Source organism: Podarcis gaigeae (genome assembly GCF_964106915.1).
Source record: "Podarcis gaigeae genome assembly, chromosome: 5".
Classification (NCBI taxonomy): Eukaryota; Metazoa; Chordata; class Lepidosauria; order Squamata; family Lacertidae; genus Podarcis; species Podarcis gaigeae.
In genome coordinates, this window is record NC_139681.1 from 47,395,983 (window position 1) to 47,413,141 (window position 17,159).

General features: G+C 39.5%; 1 protein-coding gene across 8 annotated transcripts in view; it reads left to right on the plus strand.

The window, feature by feature from the left end:
- The window catches only part of FGFR2 (fibroblast growth factor receptor 2), a 144,380-nt gene that overhangs the window by 99,365 nt on the left and 27,856 nt on the right, over nucleotides 1-17,159 (plus strand). For 3 of the 8 annotated variants that reach the window (XM_083741239.1, XM_083741238.1, XM_083741243.1), the window contains 3 exons: nucleotides 6,957-7,147; nucleotides 7,990-8,134; nucleotides 12,485-12,687. In XM_083741239.1, the coding sequence (XP_083597365.1) occupies nucleotides 6,957-7,147; nucleotides 7,990-8,134; nucleotides 12,485-12,687 (539 nt within the window). Of the gene's footprint in view, nucleotides 1-6,956; nucleotides 7,148-7,989; nucleotides 8,135-9,753; nucleotides 9,899-12,484; nucleotides 12,688-17,159 lie in introns of all 8 variants that reach the window. The other 5 variants (XM_083741242.1, XM_083741245.1, XM_083741240.1 and 2 more) reach the window with 3 other exon arrangements.

Consider the following 17,159-nt stretch of genomic DNA (forward strand, 5'->3'; position numbering starts at 1 on the left):
ACTATGTCCGCAAACTCACTACATGACCTTAGGCAAACCACTGTTCTCTTGGTCTCATCCCTCTGTCTGCTTATTCAGTGAACATACTGACCTCCCATACAAGGATTTTATAAGGATTACTAGAATAATGTATGCAGATTTTGAGAAATTGAACTGCACCATGTCTTATTAAACACATTTTAAAAGGTGAATTCTCTGCAATTTGCAACCAGATCAGAAACATTCACTGGCTTATTTTCCAGACACTGATATAGCTATTTTCTAGGTGAAATGATACCTACCACCCTTTGCTTACAGTTTCCTCTCCCCCATGGAATTGTTGGCATGGATTGCATTACTAGGAGTAATTTCCCCCCACTGAATCCTGAACGGAACTCAGGGTAACCGAACTCCATAGGATTTTGTTTAATATATATGAGTGCATATTTATTCTTTCAAAGATTATCAGTGACACTGTAGACAGAAGTGTCCAGGAACTTCCCCCCTTGTATGTAAAGGCCCCCTAAATAAAAATTACAGGGAAAGGTGTTGGCATGCTTTATACAACCCAACCATCTACATGTTCAAAATGGAAACTTTTGAAGTTTCAATTAGCAAAGATTTATTTCCCATGTGCCTATTTGACCTTTTTGTGCATGAGTAAATAAGAGAATACATATACTGAATACTGATGGATTTATAGCACTGGGAAAGCAAAGGCTCTGAAGTTGTGTGTGTGTTTTAAAATTTAACATTTATAGTTTGGAATGAAGAATTAATAAAGTTTTACTTTAACTGTTTTCAGATGTAGAACAAAATATAATTGGTCTCCAAAAGGCCAATATATTTATTTAGCATACTTTAGCAGTACTTTGTATTTTAGAGCTAGGCTTTGTCTTTAAGATATTTTTATAAACACAGCTTTTATTCTTCTTCAGGAATGTGACATAGTCTCTTATCACCCCTGCTACTTGCCCATATACCAACAACTGCCTAACACTGTAATGTTTAATGTTTTAAATTACCATATTTAGTCAGAATGCACAGGCACGATCTGGATACCTGACAAACGAACTGCAGCAGATTTTATATTTTAATACACTGCTTCATGCAGGCGTAGTGAAAAGGCTTTGGTAAAAAAAAACCCACAGAGCTATCAAATTAAAAGAGAACAATATGGTAATATTTGCCCACTTTTCCTCTCACCCTTATTTTGTCGTAATTGTGCATACTTTGCATATAATGATTATTAAATGCACAACTTCCCCAGCTCCAGCCGGCATGGCCAGTGGTAAGGGATGATGGGAATTGTGGTCCAAAACATCTGGAAAACACGTAAGGGTGAGCTTAGTAAATAGCTGGAGCCGCTCCATCAGTGGTGAGACTGCAGAGTCACTTAAATGAAAGAGAGAACAAGGAAAGGGAACCTGATATAAATTTGGGTCATACTAGTGGTGTGGAATGCCAGCTTCTCATGTAAGGCAGTCATTCCCCATGTATGTCTATCAAATATTTCATATTGCTTGGGAACAGGGTCACAGTTTAAAGCCACTAGACTTGTATTAGATAGACTTACAGCATATCTAAAAACATAAAACATCAAGTGCCGAAAACTTCCCGATACAGGGCTTCCTTCAGATATCTTCTAAAAGTTGTGCAGTTCTTTATCTCCTTGACATCTGAAGGGAGGATGTTCCACAGGGAGGGCACCACCACCAAAAAGGCCCTCTGTCTGGTTCCCTGCAACTTCACTTCTCGCAGTGAGGAAACCAGCAGAAGACCCTCAGTGGAGGACCTCAGTTTCTGGGCTGAGCGATGGGGTTGGAGACACTCCTTTAGATATACTGGGCCATGGCTGTTTAGGGCTTTAAAGGTCAGCACCAACACTTTGAATTGTGCTCAGAAATGTACTGGGAGTCAGTGAAGATACTTTAGAACCGGTGTTCTATGGTCCTGGTGGCCACTCCCAGTCACCAGTCTAGCTGCCACATTCTGGGTTAGTTGTAGTTTCTGAGTCACCTCAAAGGTAGCCCCACATAGAGTGCAGTGTGTTTGTGTGTGTGTGTGTGTGTGTGTGTGTAATATCACTGAAAATTCAGCAGTTTCTAAGGCAGAGCTTTCTAAACTGTGTGTCATGACATGTTAGTATGTCAGCTGCAGTGTTTAGGTGTGTCATGTGAATGCTCCATGTGCTCCTCCTGGGCTGGAATGGGGTTAGTTTAACATCCAGTTTTCTAATAAAACTGAATTACTGTGCCGCGAAATAATGCAAAACTGAATTACGGTACTGTGTTGTGAAATGATGCATGTCTAAAAAGTGTGTAACCAACATGAAAAGTTTGGAAAGCTTTGTTCTAAGGCAGTTAGATAGATGCCTGGATCTCTTTAGGCCAGATTACATGTTTGCTTTGTTACCTTGAAACAGCATCCTTCACTGTACCACTGTTGTTAGCAGCCAGAATACTCTGTATGATTAGGTAACCTATATATGACAGCTTTATGCAGAATGCCTTATTCTTTCAGTGACAGTTGCTGCACTCAATTGGATTGCAATGGGCAGCAATCAAGTTTAAGATTTAATGTTGCAGTCAATGAAAGTCATTTATTATTAGATGAAGTACCTGAAGAAGCCAATTGCTTCGATATGCAGCGCTTTACTAAAACGCCCCAAACTTTGGTAACATTTTCTACTCTTAAATCATCCACAGCCAGTGCCTTACGTGAACACTTTTACACATCCCTTAAAATGTTAGAGCTAAAAATTCCAACCTCAGATCAGCTACATGTATTTCAGGCAAGCTAGCACATGTAGCTAAAAGTTAAAAAGTTTCAAGAGAAATAAACAAAACACATTGTGTGTTAATGTTAGTGGTGATTCTCCCCCCACCCCCCGCCAATGGTATTGGGGACTCCCCACCCCCATTTAAGGGCAAGAAGTAAGGTCGTGAAGGAAATCAAACCCTGATGTGGATAAATGAAACATGAGGCCTACTGACTTTCTAAAAACATTTAAAATAATATTCTCTAAGGTTTCATTTTATACTGAAGGCGATTGTAATATGTTTTGGAAGATGGTGTAAGGTTTCCATTAAAGCGAGATCATACTTGTTTTTTCTTTTTTCTTTTTGTACCCAAACATGGGTAGGGGAGATGGAGTTGGAGCTTATTTAGTAAAGGGTGGAAAGCTTTATAAGTTTTTTCCAGGACTATAAAAATATTAACTGCTACATTAAACCACAATTTGCATTTCACTTTTTTTTTTAAGTATACCATTCCTACATCTGACAAGGCAACACACAAAGAGTGGCTTGTGCAAATATAAGAAGGTTGATGGAGTTGCGCTTTCTTGCATTTGTTCAGATCCTTCACTTCCAAAGAGGTCCATGAGTTCTCCCTGTTTTTCTTATGCATTTCTCCATGAGGGAATTGTTGGAGTCCCACTTTGGAACTGTTTGTTCAGCATAGCCTTCTCTGATGTTTGTGGATGTGATCCCTCTCACACTGCCCTTACGTTGTTCATTTTTCCTGGTGATTTGTATTTTCTGTCACTGGAAACCAATTTGTGAGGTCATTGTCCTAAAAGAAGAAGTAAAACATTTTAAGAATGAAATAAGAAATACTTATACAATAGGAATATGTATCAATACAAAAGGTGAAATTCCCTCACCCTTGTAGTCTCTTCACCGAGTCTTGGTTAGACTACTGCAGTGCATTGTATGTGGAGCTGCCATTGAAGATTGGTCAGAAACTGCAGTTTGGTCCAAAATGCAGCTGCTAGAATATGAATTTAGACTGGGCATTGGAAACACAACTCACCAGTGCTAAAAGAAATGTACTGCCCCATGGTCCATTACTGAGTGCTGTTCAGAATTAGTACTTAAAGCTCTGCATTGCTTGGGACCTGAAGGCCCACTTTCCCCATACAGTATTAACCTGCCCACACATCTTCTGCAGGGCTTCCACTGAGTGCCATCTTAAGTAAGGTGAGAAGAGGGCCTTCTCAGTCATGATACCCTGCTTATGAAATTCTTTCCCAGAGAAGCTTTATAGGTGCTTAAATAGATGTCTTTTTGTCACCAGATGTTCCCAGACCTTAACTATAGCAGATCTTTTATGTTGGATGAATTCAAGCCATACACACCGTCCAAGATACAGCCGTGAAGTAATTTAAAAACAGCACTGCAAGAGCTACAAGTTAAATAAGGCTTCTGCTTTGTAGTATGTTGCCAGTGCTGCCTCAGTAAGTAAATTCCCCACAGGCATTTGCAGAGTGCCAAATATATGGCCTTTATTAAAGATCCTATTGTTTGGCAGTGTCATTATTTGCTGTTACACCCCAGTGTTGTGCTTTTCAGACAATTTTTTTTTTTTAAGCCAACATGTTAAAGGCTGCAGTCCTATACAAACGTACCAGAGCTTAATCCCATTGTACTCAGTGAGCCTTACTTCTGAGCAGACATGAATAGGATTGCACTGCATGGCAGACTATATGCTATTTGGATGGTTTTTAATGTTTCCTCAAATAACTCTAATTTAGTTTTAATAATTAATGTATCTCTAAAAAGGTAAAGGACCCCTGGCAGTTAAGTCCAGTCACGAACGACTCTGTGGTTGCGACACTCATCTCACTTTACTGGCCGAGGGAGCCAGCGTTTGTCCGCAGACAGTTTTTCCGGGTCATGTGGCCAGCATGACTAAGCTGCTTTTGGTGAACCAGAGCAGCGCACGGAAACGCCATTTACCTTCCGCCGGAGCGGTATCTATTTATCTACTTGCACTTTGATATGCTTTCGAACTGCTAGGTTGGCAGGAGCAGGGACCAAACAATGGGAGCTCACCCCATCGCAGGGATTGGAACCGCTGACCTTCTGTTCGGCATTGGGTATGCTGACTGGAGCTGATGGAAGTTGTATTCCACTACATCAGGAAGGCGAAAAGTTCCCAACCCCAGTGGGTTCTTCAAAAGAAATGAAGAGTCCAAAATAAATTGTGTATAATTTGTTTACACTTACAAAAAATAAAGCACTTAATAAGTTTTTCATTTCAGGTGTCTAATTGTTTGATTTATTTTCCTGTTTATTATAATTTGCCCTGAGATGAGAGGCAAAATAATATCAGATAAATAAACAAACAAACATGTAATGAAACAGAACAAGAACAAAAAAGATTGCATTTCTTGACATGTGAGATACACTTGAGTTCCAAATACCGTCAAGGAAAATCATTAGCTTCTAATCCCTTAATGGTGTTTTCTTCCCAATGGCATAAAATTGCTGCTGAGTCTTAATACTTCAAGATTGCTGTGAAATAATTCAAGCTGATGAATAAGAACATACAGATTTTGCCAAGAAGCCAATTCAGTATTCTCTCCGATGACCATCTTGGAAAAAGACCATTGTGCATCATTTCTTGATGATGGATGATGGAACTTAATAAGCTGACCCTTTTACGTTTGGTACTAAGTCTTTCAAAGGCCCAAACCACAGAATGATCTCATGAGTTCAGAGCTTTGGAAAGCCCTTTGGAAAGCCCATTATTAAAAGAAATAATAGAAGTTGTTTTTTAGAACAGTAGTTGCCAGTTGTGATCATGACGCAGAAGGCCACACAGTGAGCTCTGGGCATACAGTGTGGCTTCTGAAGCATGTCTTCTAAAAGCAGTTCCCTAAAGCTGAGAGTTTCAAGAACTACTACCTACAAACCAGGATATGGATATGAGGTAGTAGTGGTTGCTGGTGAAAAAGCACTGGTACTCTGGTTCATGTGAGGTAATGGTCCTATGCACTGATGGTACCCTTTGGGACAGACCCAATAGGCCTAACTGTGGAAAATCTATAATGGTTCCTTGACTGAGGTTGTTACGTAACCAACATGTATATGAGATGATGCCATATATGTTCTTTGCAGTAATGTTATTATCAGGACATGATTATAGTTCACAATTAGTGAATGCCTTCTATAATAATATATATTAATTGATGTTTATTTTAGTCTTTTATTCTTTTTTTTTTAAAAAAAAACTTGTTTTGGTAGCATTTTTGTTTGGTCTTTGCTGCTCTTTTTCCCTTCTATGTTTATATTTTTGCCTAATTAGACAATTTCCAGTTACAATATACCTCAGTAAACCCTCACCCAAAGGATTTGGCAATACAGTGGTACCTCGGGTTAAGAACATAATTTGTTCTGGAGGTCCATTCTTAACCTGAAATTGTTCTTAACCTGAAGCACCACTTTAGCTAATGGGGCCGCCTGCTGCCACAGCACCGCTGCAACACAATTTCTGTTCTCATCCTGAAGCAAAGTTCTTAACCCGAGGTAATATTTCTGGTTAGCGAAGTCTAACCTGAAGCATATGTAACCTGAAGCATATGTAACTTGAGGTACCACTGTAGATTTGACTTCAGATTAGGACACACTTAATTCTTTTTTATTAAGTCGGTGAATCATAATATTGTTTTCTGGTTTGACATTCATTAAAATCAATTACCGTACAACTGAAGACGATGATAGATAGATAGATAGATGATAGATAGATAGATAGATAGATAGATAGATAGATGATAGATTTCCCTCACCCTATATAGTAGGGAACAACCCCAGAGAGTGGTGCTCTCATATTTGATACCACATAAATAGAAGTTTCTGTGATTTAAAAAAAGTATCCTTAGTTAATTGTGCCCTATTTTTCCTCCCCCCACTTCATACAGTCTTCTGCTCTCTGCCATCTTTTTTCTTTTTCTTCTAAAAGGCTAGTCTTTAGACAGCACTCCAACTGGAGTATTCAAGCACCTCCTTTGAAGTGCAGTTTTTGTTCTACGTTTTGGTTACAGCGTTATTTCAGTGAAGTCAGCCAACGGGCTTACAGGGCTTTTTGGCTCATGTTCACTAACAGTTTTCTTGGCAGTGCTGCTTAATTCTGCTTCTTTATACATTTCTTTCTCTCTCTTCTCCCCCCGCCCCATCTTTGCTTCCTGACAGAGCGATCGCCTCACAGGCCTATCCTACAAGCTGGCCTACCAGCAAATACTTCCGCAGTTGTTGGGGGTGATGCAGAGTTTGTCTGCAAAGTCTACAGTGATGCTCAGCCTCATATCCAGTGGATAAAACACACAGAAAAGAATGGAAGTAAATATGGGCCAGATGGATTGCCGTACCTGAAAGTTTTAAAGGTGAGTTGCCCCCCCCTTATTTTCTTTTGAACAATAAGCAATTCTTTTTAGAATGTTATAAAGCTTTTTGAACAAGGTCAAGGGATAGATTTTTAAAATTGACTTTTATCCTTGCCAGAACACATAAATACAGTGGAATACTGAGTTGTTGGTATAAACAAAAGCAAAAATTCATTCCGCATTTCACCTTCCTTAAAGTCTTTTATCCATCAGCATGATTGTTTGCTTATTTTTCAGACATCATGGTTGTTTATTAAAAGACTTGCAGTGCCGTTATCTTGGCATCACTTGAGATTTGTGCATTGGCAAAGAGTATCCAAAATAAATCAAAGTAAATATATTAAGAGGTTTGGACAACATTATAGGCCCTTCTGTAATGACCGTATTTGTTGCCAAAGGATGTTGTCAGTGTTCATTTTCCTCATGATAAAGATACTGAGTGTGTCCCCCTTCCCCAAGTGTGAACTATTGACTGGGCAATCATTTTAGGGGTAGCAGCCATTTTGAAAATATGTCATTTTTGCCTGGCTTTGCTCCTAAGGAACAGCTAATTTTTATAGTAGTGATTTCCCATGAAGCTTAGCAGTAGAGCCAGAAATTTATGATTTTGCACAGCGAAGAAACAAAAAAGGTAGTTTATCTGGGCAGAAGCTTTCCTGCCCCAATTTTGTAAGAAATCTTTCTTGCTGCTGCTGCTGCTGTTGTTTTAAAGTGCAATATTTCAATGTTAGCATTTGTAGTAACTGGAAGACTCCTTCAAGTGTTTTGGTGGCGGGACCATGGTGGTGTCTACATTTGGGGCAGTAGTTACATTGTTCTCCTGTGTTATTGGTCTGTTCTAGCATTCGGGGATAAATAGTTCCAATGCTGAAGTGCTGAAACTGTACAATGTGACAGAGGCGGATGCTGGAGAATATATTTGTAAGGTCTCCAATTATATAGGGGAGGCCAACCAGTCTGCCTGGCTTACGGTTCTGCTAAAAAAAGGTAACGACGTCTGTTAAAGAAAGCTGGATGTAGAAGCTGGAAAAAATTGGTGCTTTGGGACTCTGCAGGCAGCTTGTAGGATAACTCCATGACCTTGGTGTATTTATAATCCTCTCTTGGAGATGCAACTGGTATTACTCCAGTAGCCATGGAAAAATTCCCACAAATACTGTTTTAGTTACCTCTTCTGAAACCTTTTGTCTTTTCTGTTTTTTCTTTGATATATCCTTTGTCTTCGTATATATTTCCCCCCAGCAGAATCTGACCACTCTGAGTCTTCCTTACTTTTGCACTGTTGCCTTCTATTTCTTTGTATTATATATTGATCACTGTTCTGGAAATCATAGCTACTCATTGAGGTTGGATCAAGTGATGAGGTGTTGCACATACCAGATTACCTTCAATGCCACCTGTCTCAGTCTGGTAGTAGACTGAACATGAATTCATGGAGACCTATCCACTTGACGAGCCAGCATTTTATATCATTGTTTCCATCTTTACACAAGTGCTGTATAGCCATGTGATGGGTCTCATTTGGACCTTTTTAATAGTGTGGTATGCACTTCAGCCTTGGCAAAAAGCTTCATGCTCTTTTTAAAATGCAAATATGTTAAATCTTAATATTTGAATAGAACTAATTCTCTTCCATGGTCATTTGGCATACATATAGAGGTCTTGATTCCTTTTGTTTACTTCAAGACAGTGCAGCAATAGTTACCATCTTGTTAAGCAGGGATTGTTGAATTTTACATTCCCGTATTTGTAAATCCTTTTGTATGCCTTATCAGGACACCTATTTCTCACCACATTGGGTGGCCCAATATTTTTTTTCTAGATAAGGTGAACTGTTCAGACCAACTTGTTTCCAGACTTTGGGTCATCATAATAGACCCAAATGTAAGCAAGTAAGCACATCTAGAAAATCCATTATCCATACATTTTATTTCTATAATCACTTGAAGCAGTAGTGGCCTGTTTACTTCTAGCACCAACTGTTTGTCTGGGCATTCCTACCTGTGGCAAACCTGTGTTTGGGTTCATGATGGAATCCTAAACTGCTCCATTATATTTAAATCTTAGGTTTGACTTAAGTTATTATTTGAGGCAGTGATAGCCTGAGTTCTCCCTCAGCCCTTGGTTACAAGGAACTCTTGGGTTGTAATGAAAACACCTCTTTTTGAAGTCTTTTTGTCTCTTTATTTTCAGCCCTTCCCTGTATGTCTCTGAAATGTATGTCTTCATTAATCTGAAGGACATTTTAAGTGACATTACAGAATATCCTGTCCCCTCTTCTTCTCTCTGTTTCATCTTTCTTTGTGTTTATGTCATTTTCTCCTCCAAACATTTTGTGGACAATTTTTTCCATGTTCTTTGATTGCATGCCTTCTTAGGTGGTGAGAGTAGGTTTGGTGAAGGGTGTTGATGATTCATTCCTCTCCGAGGTGAGCTGGGATCTGTTGGTAATTGCCTTTTGGTTGAGGGCTTTGTGGATGGGATCTCCCCCCACGGCTGTGCACCGGTCGTTTCTTCTGAAGTGCCAAGCTCCCCGTGGCTCCACTTCCCATCCACAAGAATTCCTAAAATGTCTAGCTTTTCTCTTGCTTCCCTTTTTTTTCTAGGCTGCCGGTGTTAACACCACGGACAAAGAGATTGAGGTTCTCTATTTACGGAATGTAACTTTTGAGGATGCGGGGGAGTATACATGCTTGGCGGGTAATTCTATTGGGATATCCTTTCACTCTGCATGGTTGACAGTTCTGCCAGGTATATTACTGCTATCTTTCAGTGGTTCCCCTACCCTTCCCCCTGCTTCGTTGTTGATTGCTGCAAAATTAGCACAGCTTCTGTCTCAGAAGTCGACTTTTGGTTTCCTTTAAAATGTTCTTCACCGCAGCAAAATGCTGCACTTCAACTTAAAAAGATGAATTGTAATTTTTTCAAACTTCATTTAAACATCCCCTCCCCCCCCCAATTACCTTAATGTTCATTATAAATTTGGGGAAAAGAGGCTTTCTTTGACACTTGATTATATAACCAAAAGTCAACAATCATAAACATCTCCCTGAGAGAAACTCAAAAATCCTCTCCTGGGAAGTTTTTAAAGGGAAATTTCAAAGTCGCATTTTATGAAATACCACAACCCAGTCAAATTGTCTGGGTTTACACGTGTATGTATATATGAGAATTGGCTGTGCTGAAATGTGATTACAGAAGCGGTGTTTTTACAAATCTTTGGAATCAACTTGGTGTATCTTTAAATGTTGCATGTTCTAAGCAAATGACGAGCTAATTTGCTTTTCTGCAAAGCATGTATTGCCATGCTTGGATTGATGTTGTTTCTGTTTTTAGCAGAAACACACATTAATGCGCTTCATTGCCTGAAATTGGTTGTCTGTCGGAAAATATAGTTTTAGATGTCTGCACTAATTAAACTTTCTTGCTTTATAACTGTTCAATGCAGAGCAACTGCCGAATTACTTGCACAGTTAATAATTTGCTGGTCAAGATATATATTAAGTATTAATGTTTTTAATATATAGGTTTGGTAACTGCATGTGTTCATTAAGTACTGTGCTGCTATATGAGTTGTTCTCAAGGTTTCTATGTTATTTCTTCTCTCTTTATGTAAGAGATAGCTTACATTACTACCATCTTTAACTATTAACCTTTGTGGCTTCTGAGGTGCATTCACCACTAAACAGGTAGTCAGTGCTTAAAGTTGCAGTTGCTTCTGCTTGCAGTGTTCTTTCCATATTTGCAAGCGCTTAAGCACCACTTCTTAATCAGTTTGAGTGAATGCTTATATTAATACAAAATGAGACAGAAGAACATGTTGCAATGTGCATTGCTTGCATAATGACCAGATATTGCTGCAGAATGCTGATGGTGATGATTCAGAGTAATGAAGTAAAAGTATTAGGAACAGATAATAATAATAATAATAATAATAATAATAATAATAATAATAACAACAACGACAAAAAATATCTTGACAAGTGCTTTTTCACAATTCTTATTTGCTGTCAAACCCCACCTAATAAACTAAAGTGTTATCATTGCAATGTAAAAAATGGGAATACTTTCTTAATTAGTTAAATCATGACTGAAAAATAAATTCTGTGCAGTTACTTAATGAAGAGAATAACTGTAAAAGTAGCATTGCCATTTGATGCCATTCACAGACTAGGGGCTGTTAAGATCTGAGTGTGATCTTCCATCTGTAGACTTACCTATATATGTGAATATATACCAATATATGTAAATTTTATTATTATTATTTTTAAAAATGCATTCTCTTTTTGGTTCTGGAACTTAGTGATCTACCAATGTCAGAGTAGAATCTCATACTGTCCTCCTGCTATGTGACAGCCCAGTTTGAAGAATTCTTGAAGAATTTTGAAGAAAGCTGGATGAGTTACTTTTTGAAGGGGGCAGGGAATATGCTGATACCTAAATCCGGTACTTGAGAACTGGCATGGACCTAGTTAAGAGAAAGTGGTCATGGAGATCCACAGCAGTCTGCTGTTTTCAGAATATCCAAAGATTAGTTAGCCACTCAATTCCTGTGGACTTTTACAGCCCAAATCCTGTGCCTATTAACTCAGAAGTAAATCCCACTATGTTAAATGGGCTTACTCCCAAGTAAGTGTTCATAGAGATGGGCTGTTGATACAAATTCACTGTCCAATACATTTCAACACTTTTTGTGAATCCTGATTTTCAGTAGAAGTATTTGGATACCTAAACCAGGCCAGTTCATGCCTGAGCTTTGTTATGCTTCGGCGTCCCATAAGCCTTGCGTTTCAGCTAGCTAATTCAGTGCTTGTTTGCCTTTCATTGTGTGTTCAGGTGGCCCACAGAGTTAAACACAATGCTCTTGAAAAATTATTTTACTAAACCTGTCATTTGCTTCAGGCCAGAGATTGGGAGATTGGGATAAATATTGATTCATCTGGAGTGAATTATGTGCCCACTTCCCTGTCTCAAGCAGCTTGGCTAAAAAGAAAAATAGAATGAGAAGAAAAGGTGATCACAGGCATAATTTAAGCATGTAGCCTTTCGTTGTGAAGTTAAATAAGATCAGCTATTCATACCAAAGTGATTTTGTCCAGAAGTACCTCACTAAGCTCGCTTAGCGGGGTAGCAGCCAGCTTAAGCCGACACTTTGAAAAATGGCTGCGTGGAGACTCTCAGTGTAGCTGTTTCCATGCTGTGGAAATCAGGAGTGTTCTTTTATCTCGGGTAGTTCGTTGCAAACCAGACCACTTGGTTTGATGTGTGCTGCCGATTTGTTTTCGCTACCTTGTAATTCTTCCTCATGACTCTTCCTCCTTCGTACTTGCACTCTAGGCCCTGTAGAAGACAAACCGTTTCCAACATCGCCAGACTACCTGGAGATAGCCATTTACTGTGTAGGGGTCTTCCTGATTGTCTGCATGGTGGTGACAGTCATTCTGTGCCACATGAGATCTTCCACCAAGAAGCCGGACTTCAGTAGCCAGCCGGCCGTGCACAAGCTGACTAAGCGCATTCCTCTGCGCAGACAGGTAACAGAAAGTAGATAAAGAGTTTAAAAAACCTATTATCCTATAAAGAAAACAAGCCAGCAGATCATTTTTCATGAAACACGTGGGACTGAAGTGGCACTTGATTGCTAAGAAGAAGGGCTGTAGCACTCCATTTTGCTTTGAATCCATAACTCCCTGTCTCAAGCTTGGTGTCTCAAAGAATCCTGTAGTGGTTGAGTGGAGACGCAAGGGCTCTCTGCTTAAGCTCAGAGGCACCCTGCTCTTCCAGCAGGTCTGAAGCTAGGGAGCACAGCTGTTACAGTTAATGTTGGATCAAGGTGATTTCACTTGTGTGGTTCCAGAACCTGTCTTGTGTTTCTGAATCTTGTACTGGGTTCTGACACCAATAAACCACTAGGCTAAATAAAGCAGGGCTGCTGAAAATTATTTAATCTCAGAGCAGGAACTTTGATGCTGTAAAGTTGAGGAAGTATGATTAAATTTCCAGTGGAAAATGAAAAAAAGCTTTTTGAGGATGTGGTAAATGTGAACACTTTTAAGTAGCAAAAGAGGTAAAATAGTATATGTTCAGGTGTGTCTTCCATTTGAGCTACTTATCAGATTAGCTGGTGCCACAGACAGTGGAATAAAGGGGGAGTCACGTTTTGCTAAAGCATCTAAACACAGGAACGCATAACTGGGACGGAGTTGTGCTTTCACCCACTCCTCAATGTTTTCTCCCTTTCTTCCCTTCAAGTATTCTTGTGCAGCGACATTTCACATGATATATTTTTATAATATATGTTTGTTTCTAGAGAGGAATCATATTTTTAAAAATAATGAGCAGGTCACAAGTGTTGTTATCCAGCAAGGTTGTAAATTTGGACATGGATATATATCACTTCAACTGAGCTGAACATTTGGTTGTAAAATATATTCTATTGTTTCCTTTATAAGAAGGCAGCTTTCCCGAAAGTATGTATATTCAACGCAAATAGGACTTTCAGGAGTTGAATGCTTTGTTTATATTCAGTTAGTGGATATAGTGATTTCTGAACATGTTGAAGTTGGGGGGTGCAGGGGGAGCTCGAAATATTTCAGGAATTTTTTCGTGCAATGATTTAGGCCTGCTGTGTTAAGAAAGACAAACTGAATATTTTTTGGAAAAGTATTTTAAAAAAATTCAGGTTATTTCCCATCAATAAGGGTACTTGTTATTTCCTGTGTTTAATCAGATTTCAGTGGAATTGGATTGTGTACAATGATATGTTTTTGCTGAGTATAATTAACGAGTGCACATTTGGAACTTTATTGAATCATGTGTCCCCTCCATGTGTCCTATTTCATGTCCTATTTCAATCTCACCTATATTAATGGTTGCCTGTCAAATGGGTTTTGTTGTTTCAGCTTCTGCAAGTGGGAGGTATGTAGAAAAAGACCAACTTAACTGCAAGTGTCATGAATTTCACCAATGAGGCTTTGTTGAAGTCTTATTTGGATTCTCTGCTCAGCCTCTTCCCCTTTCTCAAAGGCTTCAGGGACTGCACCACAGGCTATAGAATGCCTGCTCCAATATTTTCTGGGAGCTATCGGAAAACTCAGGGTTTGGGTTTTGCTCATTCTGAAGATCTAACATACTGCGAGCCAAAGAGAGTTTACTATCAGACCGACTGGTCTTTTTCTACAGGTCTTTTTCAGCTGTGCAGCTGTTTCATACTTGTAGCACACTGCTGCCTAGGTAGAGTGGTTTGAAGAGAGAAACAAAAACTGCTGGCCATGCCAAGTAGGAGTAGGCTAGACTGAATGGACCTGTTTCCTTCTATGACTGATTCCTCAACCCAGCTGAGAAAAAGAGATATGTATCAGTTATAGTTTAAAGGTAAAGGGACCCCTGACCATTAGGTCCAGTCGTAGCCGACTCTGGGGTTGCGGTGCTCATCTTGCTTTATTGGCCGAGGGAGCCGGCGTACAGCTTCTGGGTCATGTGGCCAGCATGACTAAGCCACTTCTGACGAACCAGAGCAGCACATGGAAATGCCATTTACCTTCACGCCAGAGCGGTACCTATTTATCTACTTGCACTTTGACGTGCTTTCGAACTGCTAGGTTGGCAGGAGCAGGGACCGAGCAACGAGAGCTCACCCCGTCACGGGGATTTGAACCACTGACCTTCTGATCAGCAAGTCCTAGGCTCTGTGATTTAACTCACAGTGCCACCCGCATCCCTGGTTATAGTTTAGATACACGTAAATGCTAAGGCTTGCATGCCGTTGTAGTTTTGCACTAGTGGAAATTTCTGATTATGCAAGGTGGCATTCCTGTTTTGTGCTGATCTCTCCTACTTATTACAGCTCTCTGTGCCATATGCCATGTTGTGGTTACTGTTAACTATAGTTTATTGAAGCAAGCCAGGATTGTTTACCAGCAAAATTGGCTTGTTTCAATAAACTACAGTTAGCACTAATCACAGTTCTCAACTGGAAGCGAACAACAAACTATGGTTAGCTGAAAATGGAAGCAGGTATTTCTGTGTTCCTTGTGGCCAGAGAGGAGCAGAAAAGGGAGTGCAAGAGCCTAAGGTTCATGTACTTTATATGTGAACCAGGCCAATGTGTATCTGCCCCTGGAAAGTTGTCCAATTAATTTGCGCCCACAAGGTGTCACTTGAAATCCCATGGCATAGGACAATTATTCTCTGACTTAATTCTGCTTAAGTTAAGAGTCTTAGAATTTAGACTCAAAGGCTTCCCAGTTGCCTCTATGTAGCTGGCAGTGTGGCCAAAGTCTTCCAGGGAGCTGACTTAATCCACTTGTAGAATTAAAATGCTTTAAGCAATTGTACGAGAGACACTTATTTCATCTACTCTTATGGAGTACTAAACTTTGTATGTGGCTGTCATGTACACGTGCATGCATTTGCACAAACAACATATGCCAGGAAAATTTGAATGTTGTATTCTCTACTAAAGAGAGCTTTCAGTCTAAGCCCACTTAGAATAGGCTATTTGTATCAGCTCTGGAATAAAAGGAGATTATTGGGCTGTGACTGGAATGAAAGCAGCAAGATGACCTGATCATGTGGTGATGACAGAGAAAATACCATTGGTATATAATCCATCTGTCAGTGGTCAGACCATGGATTGTCATAAACTCACCATTTTCCAAAGGGCAGTTATCCCAGTCTGTTGGTTTGTTAAATACTCTTTCATCATTTGTCTCTTTCTTCGCCAACAGCAGACTTCACTGCCATCATTTGTCATGCAGTTGCACAATGAAACTCCTCTATTAACCACCTTTAAAACATTGTATTCTGCACGCTTATGGTAAACTTGATGCACTGTTGTTCATGTTCTGGTTTTGATGAGTAGCTGACATTTCAGTTTTCTTACCTTTTTACCCATGTAAAGGAAATACTCCCCAACCGAGTACTTTTCTGGTATCAACTGGTAGTTTTAGAAATGCTTCTGTATGTTGTTCCAAGTTTATTCCATTCCATGTTTTCAGGTGCAGCCACTCCTAAGTTTTGGATTGTGAAAGTATCTGCTGTAAGCATTGCAAGGAAATGTGTTTCTATTTTCATAGTTCTCAATACATTTTTGCACTGAAGTAATGCTCTCTGCCAACAGCAGCAGTTAGAGAAATCATGGTTTCCAGAGGCAAAGACGAATGTACTTAGATTTTCAGAAGTAACTGTTTAGTTTCTGTACATTAAAGGTTAGGGTTTCATACATTTGCTGTAAATCTGAAGGTGTTAGAAAAACAGAGGGTGTTTTGTTTAACAGGCGTGTGTTCCTGGATTAGTTGAATAGGTCTATTTTTTTTGTTGCAATGCACTGAGTCCCCGCAAGCCTTGGTTGTATTTTTGAGACTTGTTTCTTTTCCTTTTTAAAAACCTTTAAAAGAGTTGGCAGTAACCTAGATATCAGTTCAGTCAAATAAAAAGTTGCAGTTCCTTACTTTTGTGCTCTGTAGCATTAGGAGTAAATAACCTGATTACCTTTGAACAGGATTTATGGATCAGTTAGTTTAGGTGACTTGGAAGTTGTAGAGAAGGTTGATGGCACTCTTACTTTTTAAAGCTGAGAAGCAGAGTCCCAAAGGAGATTATTGGTGTACACTTGGGGGCTTGCAAGAAGTGATGCCATAACACAGAGAGATCACCTTTCAGGTTTCTCAAAAGGATATAAGTCACAGTCCTATGCCTACTTACCTGGAAATACGTTCATGGGACGTAGCATTAGTTGTCAGTAAACATGTATAGGATTAAGCATCAAATTTTCCAAAATCACAACAAAAAAATTCCTTCCAGTAGCACCTTAAAGACCAACTAAGTTAGTTCTTGGTATGAGCTTTCGTGTGCATGCACACTTCTTCAGATACACTGAAACAGAAGTTACCAGACCCTTCTATATAGTGAGAAGGTGGGGAGAGGTATTACTCAGAAGGGTGGTAGGAATGGGTGATTGGCAAATAGCTGTGATGAGCCTGTTGATGAACCCTCCCCACCTTCTCACTAT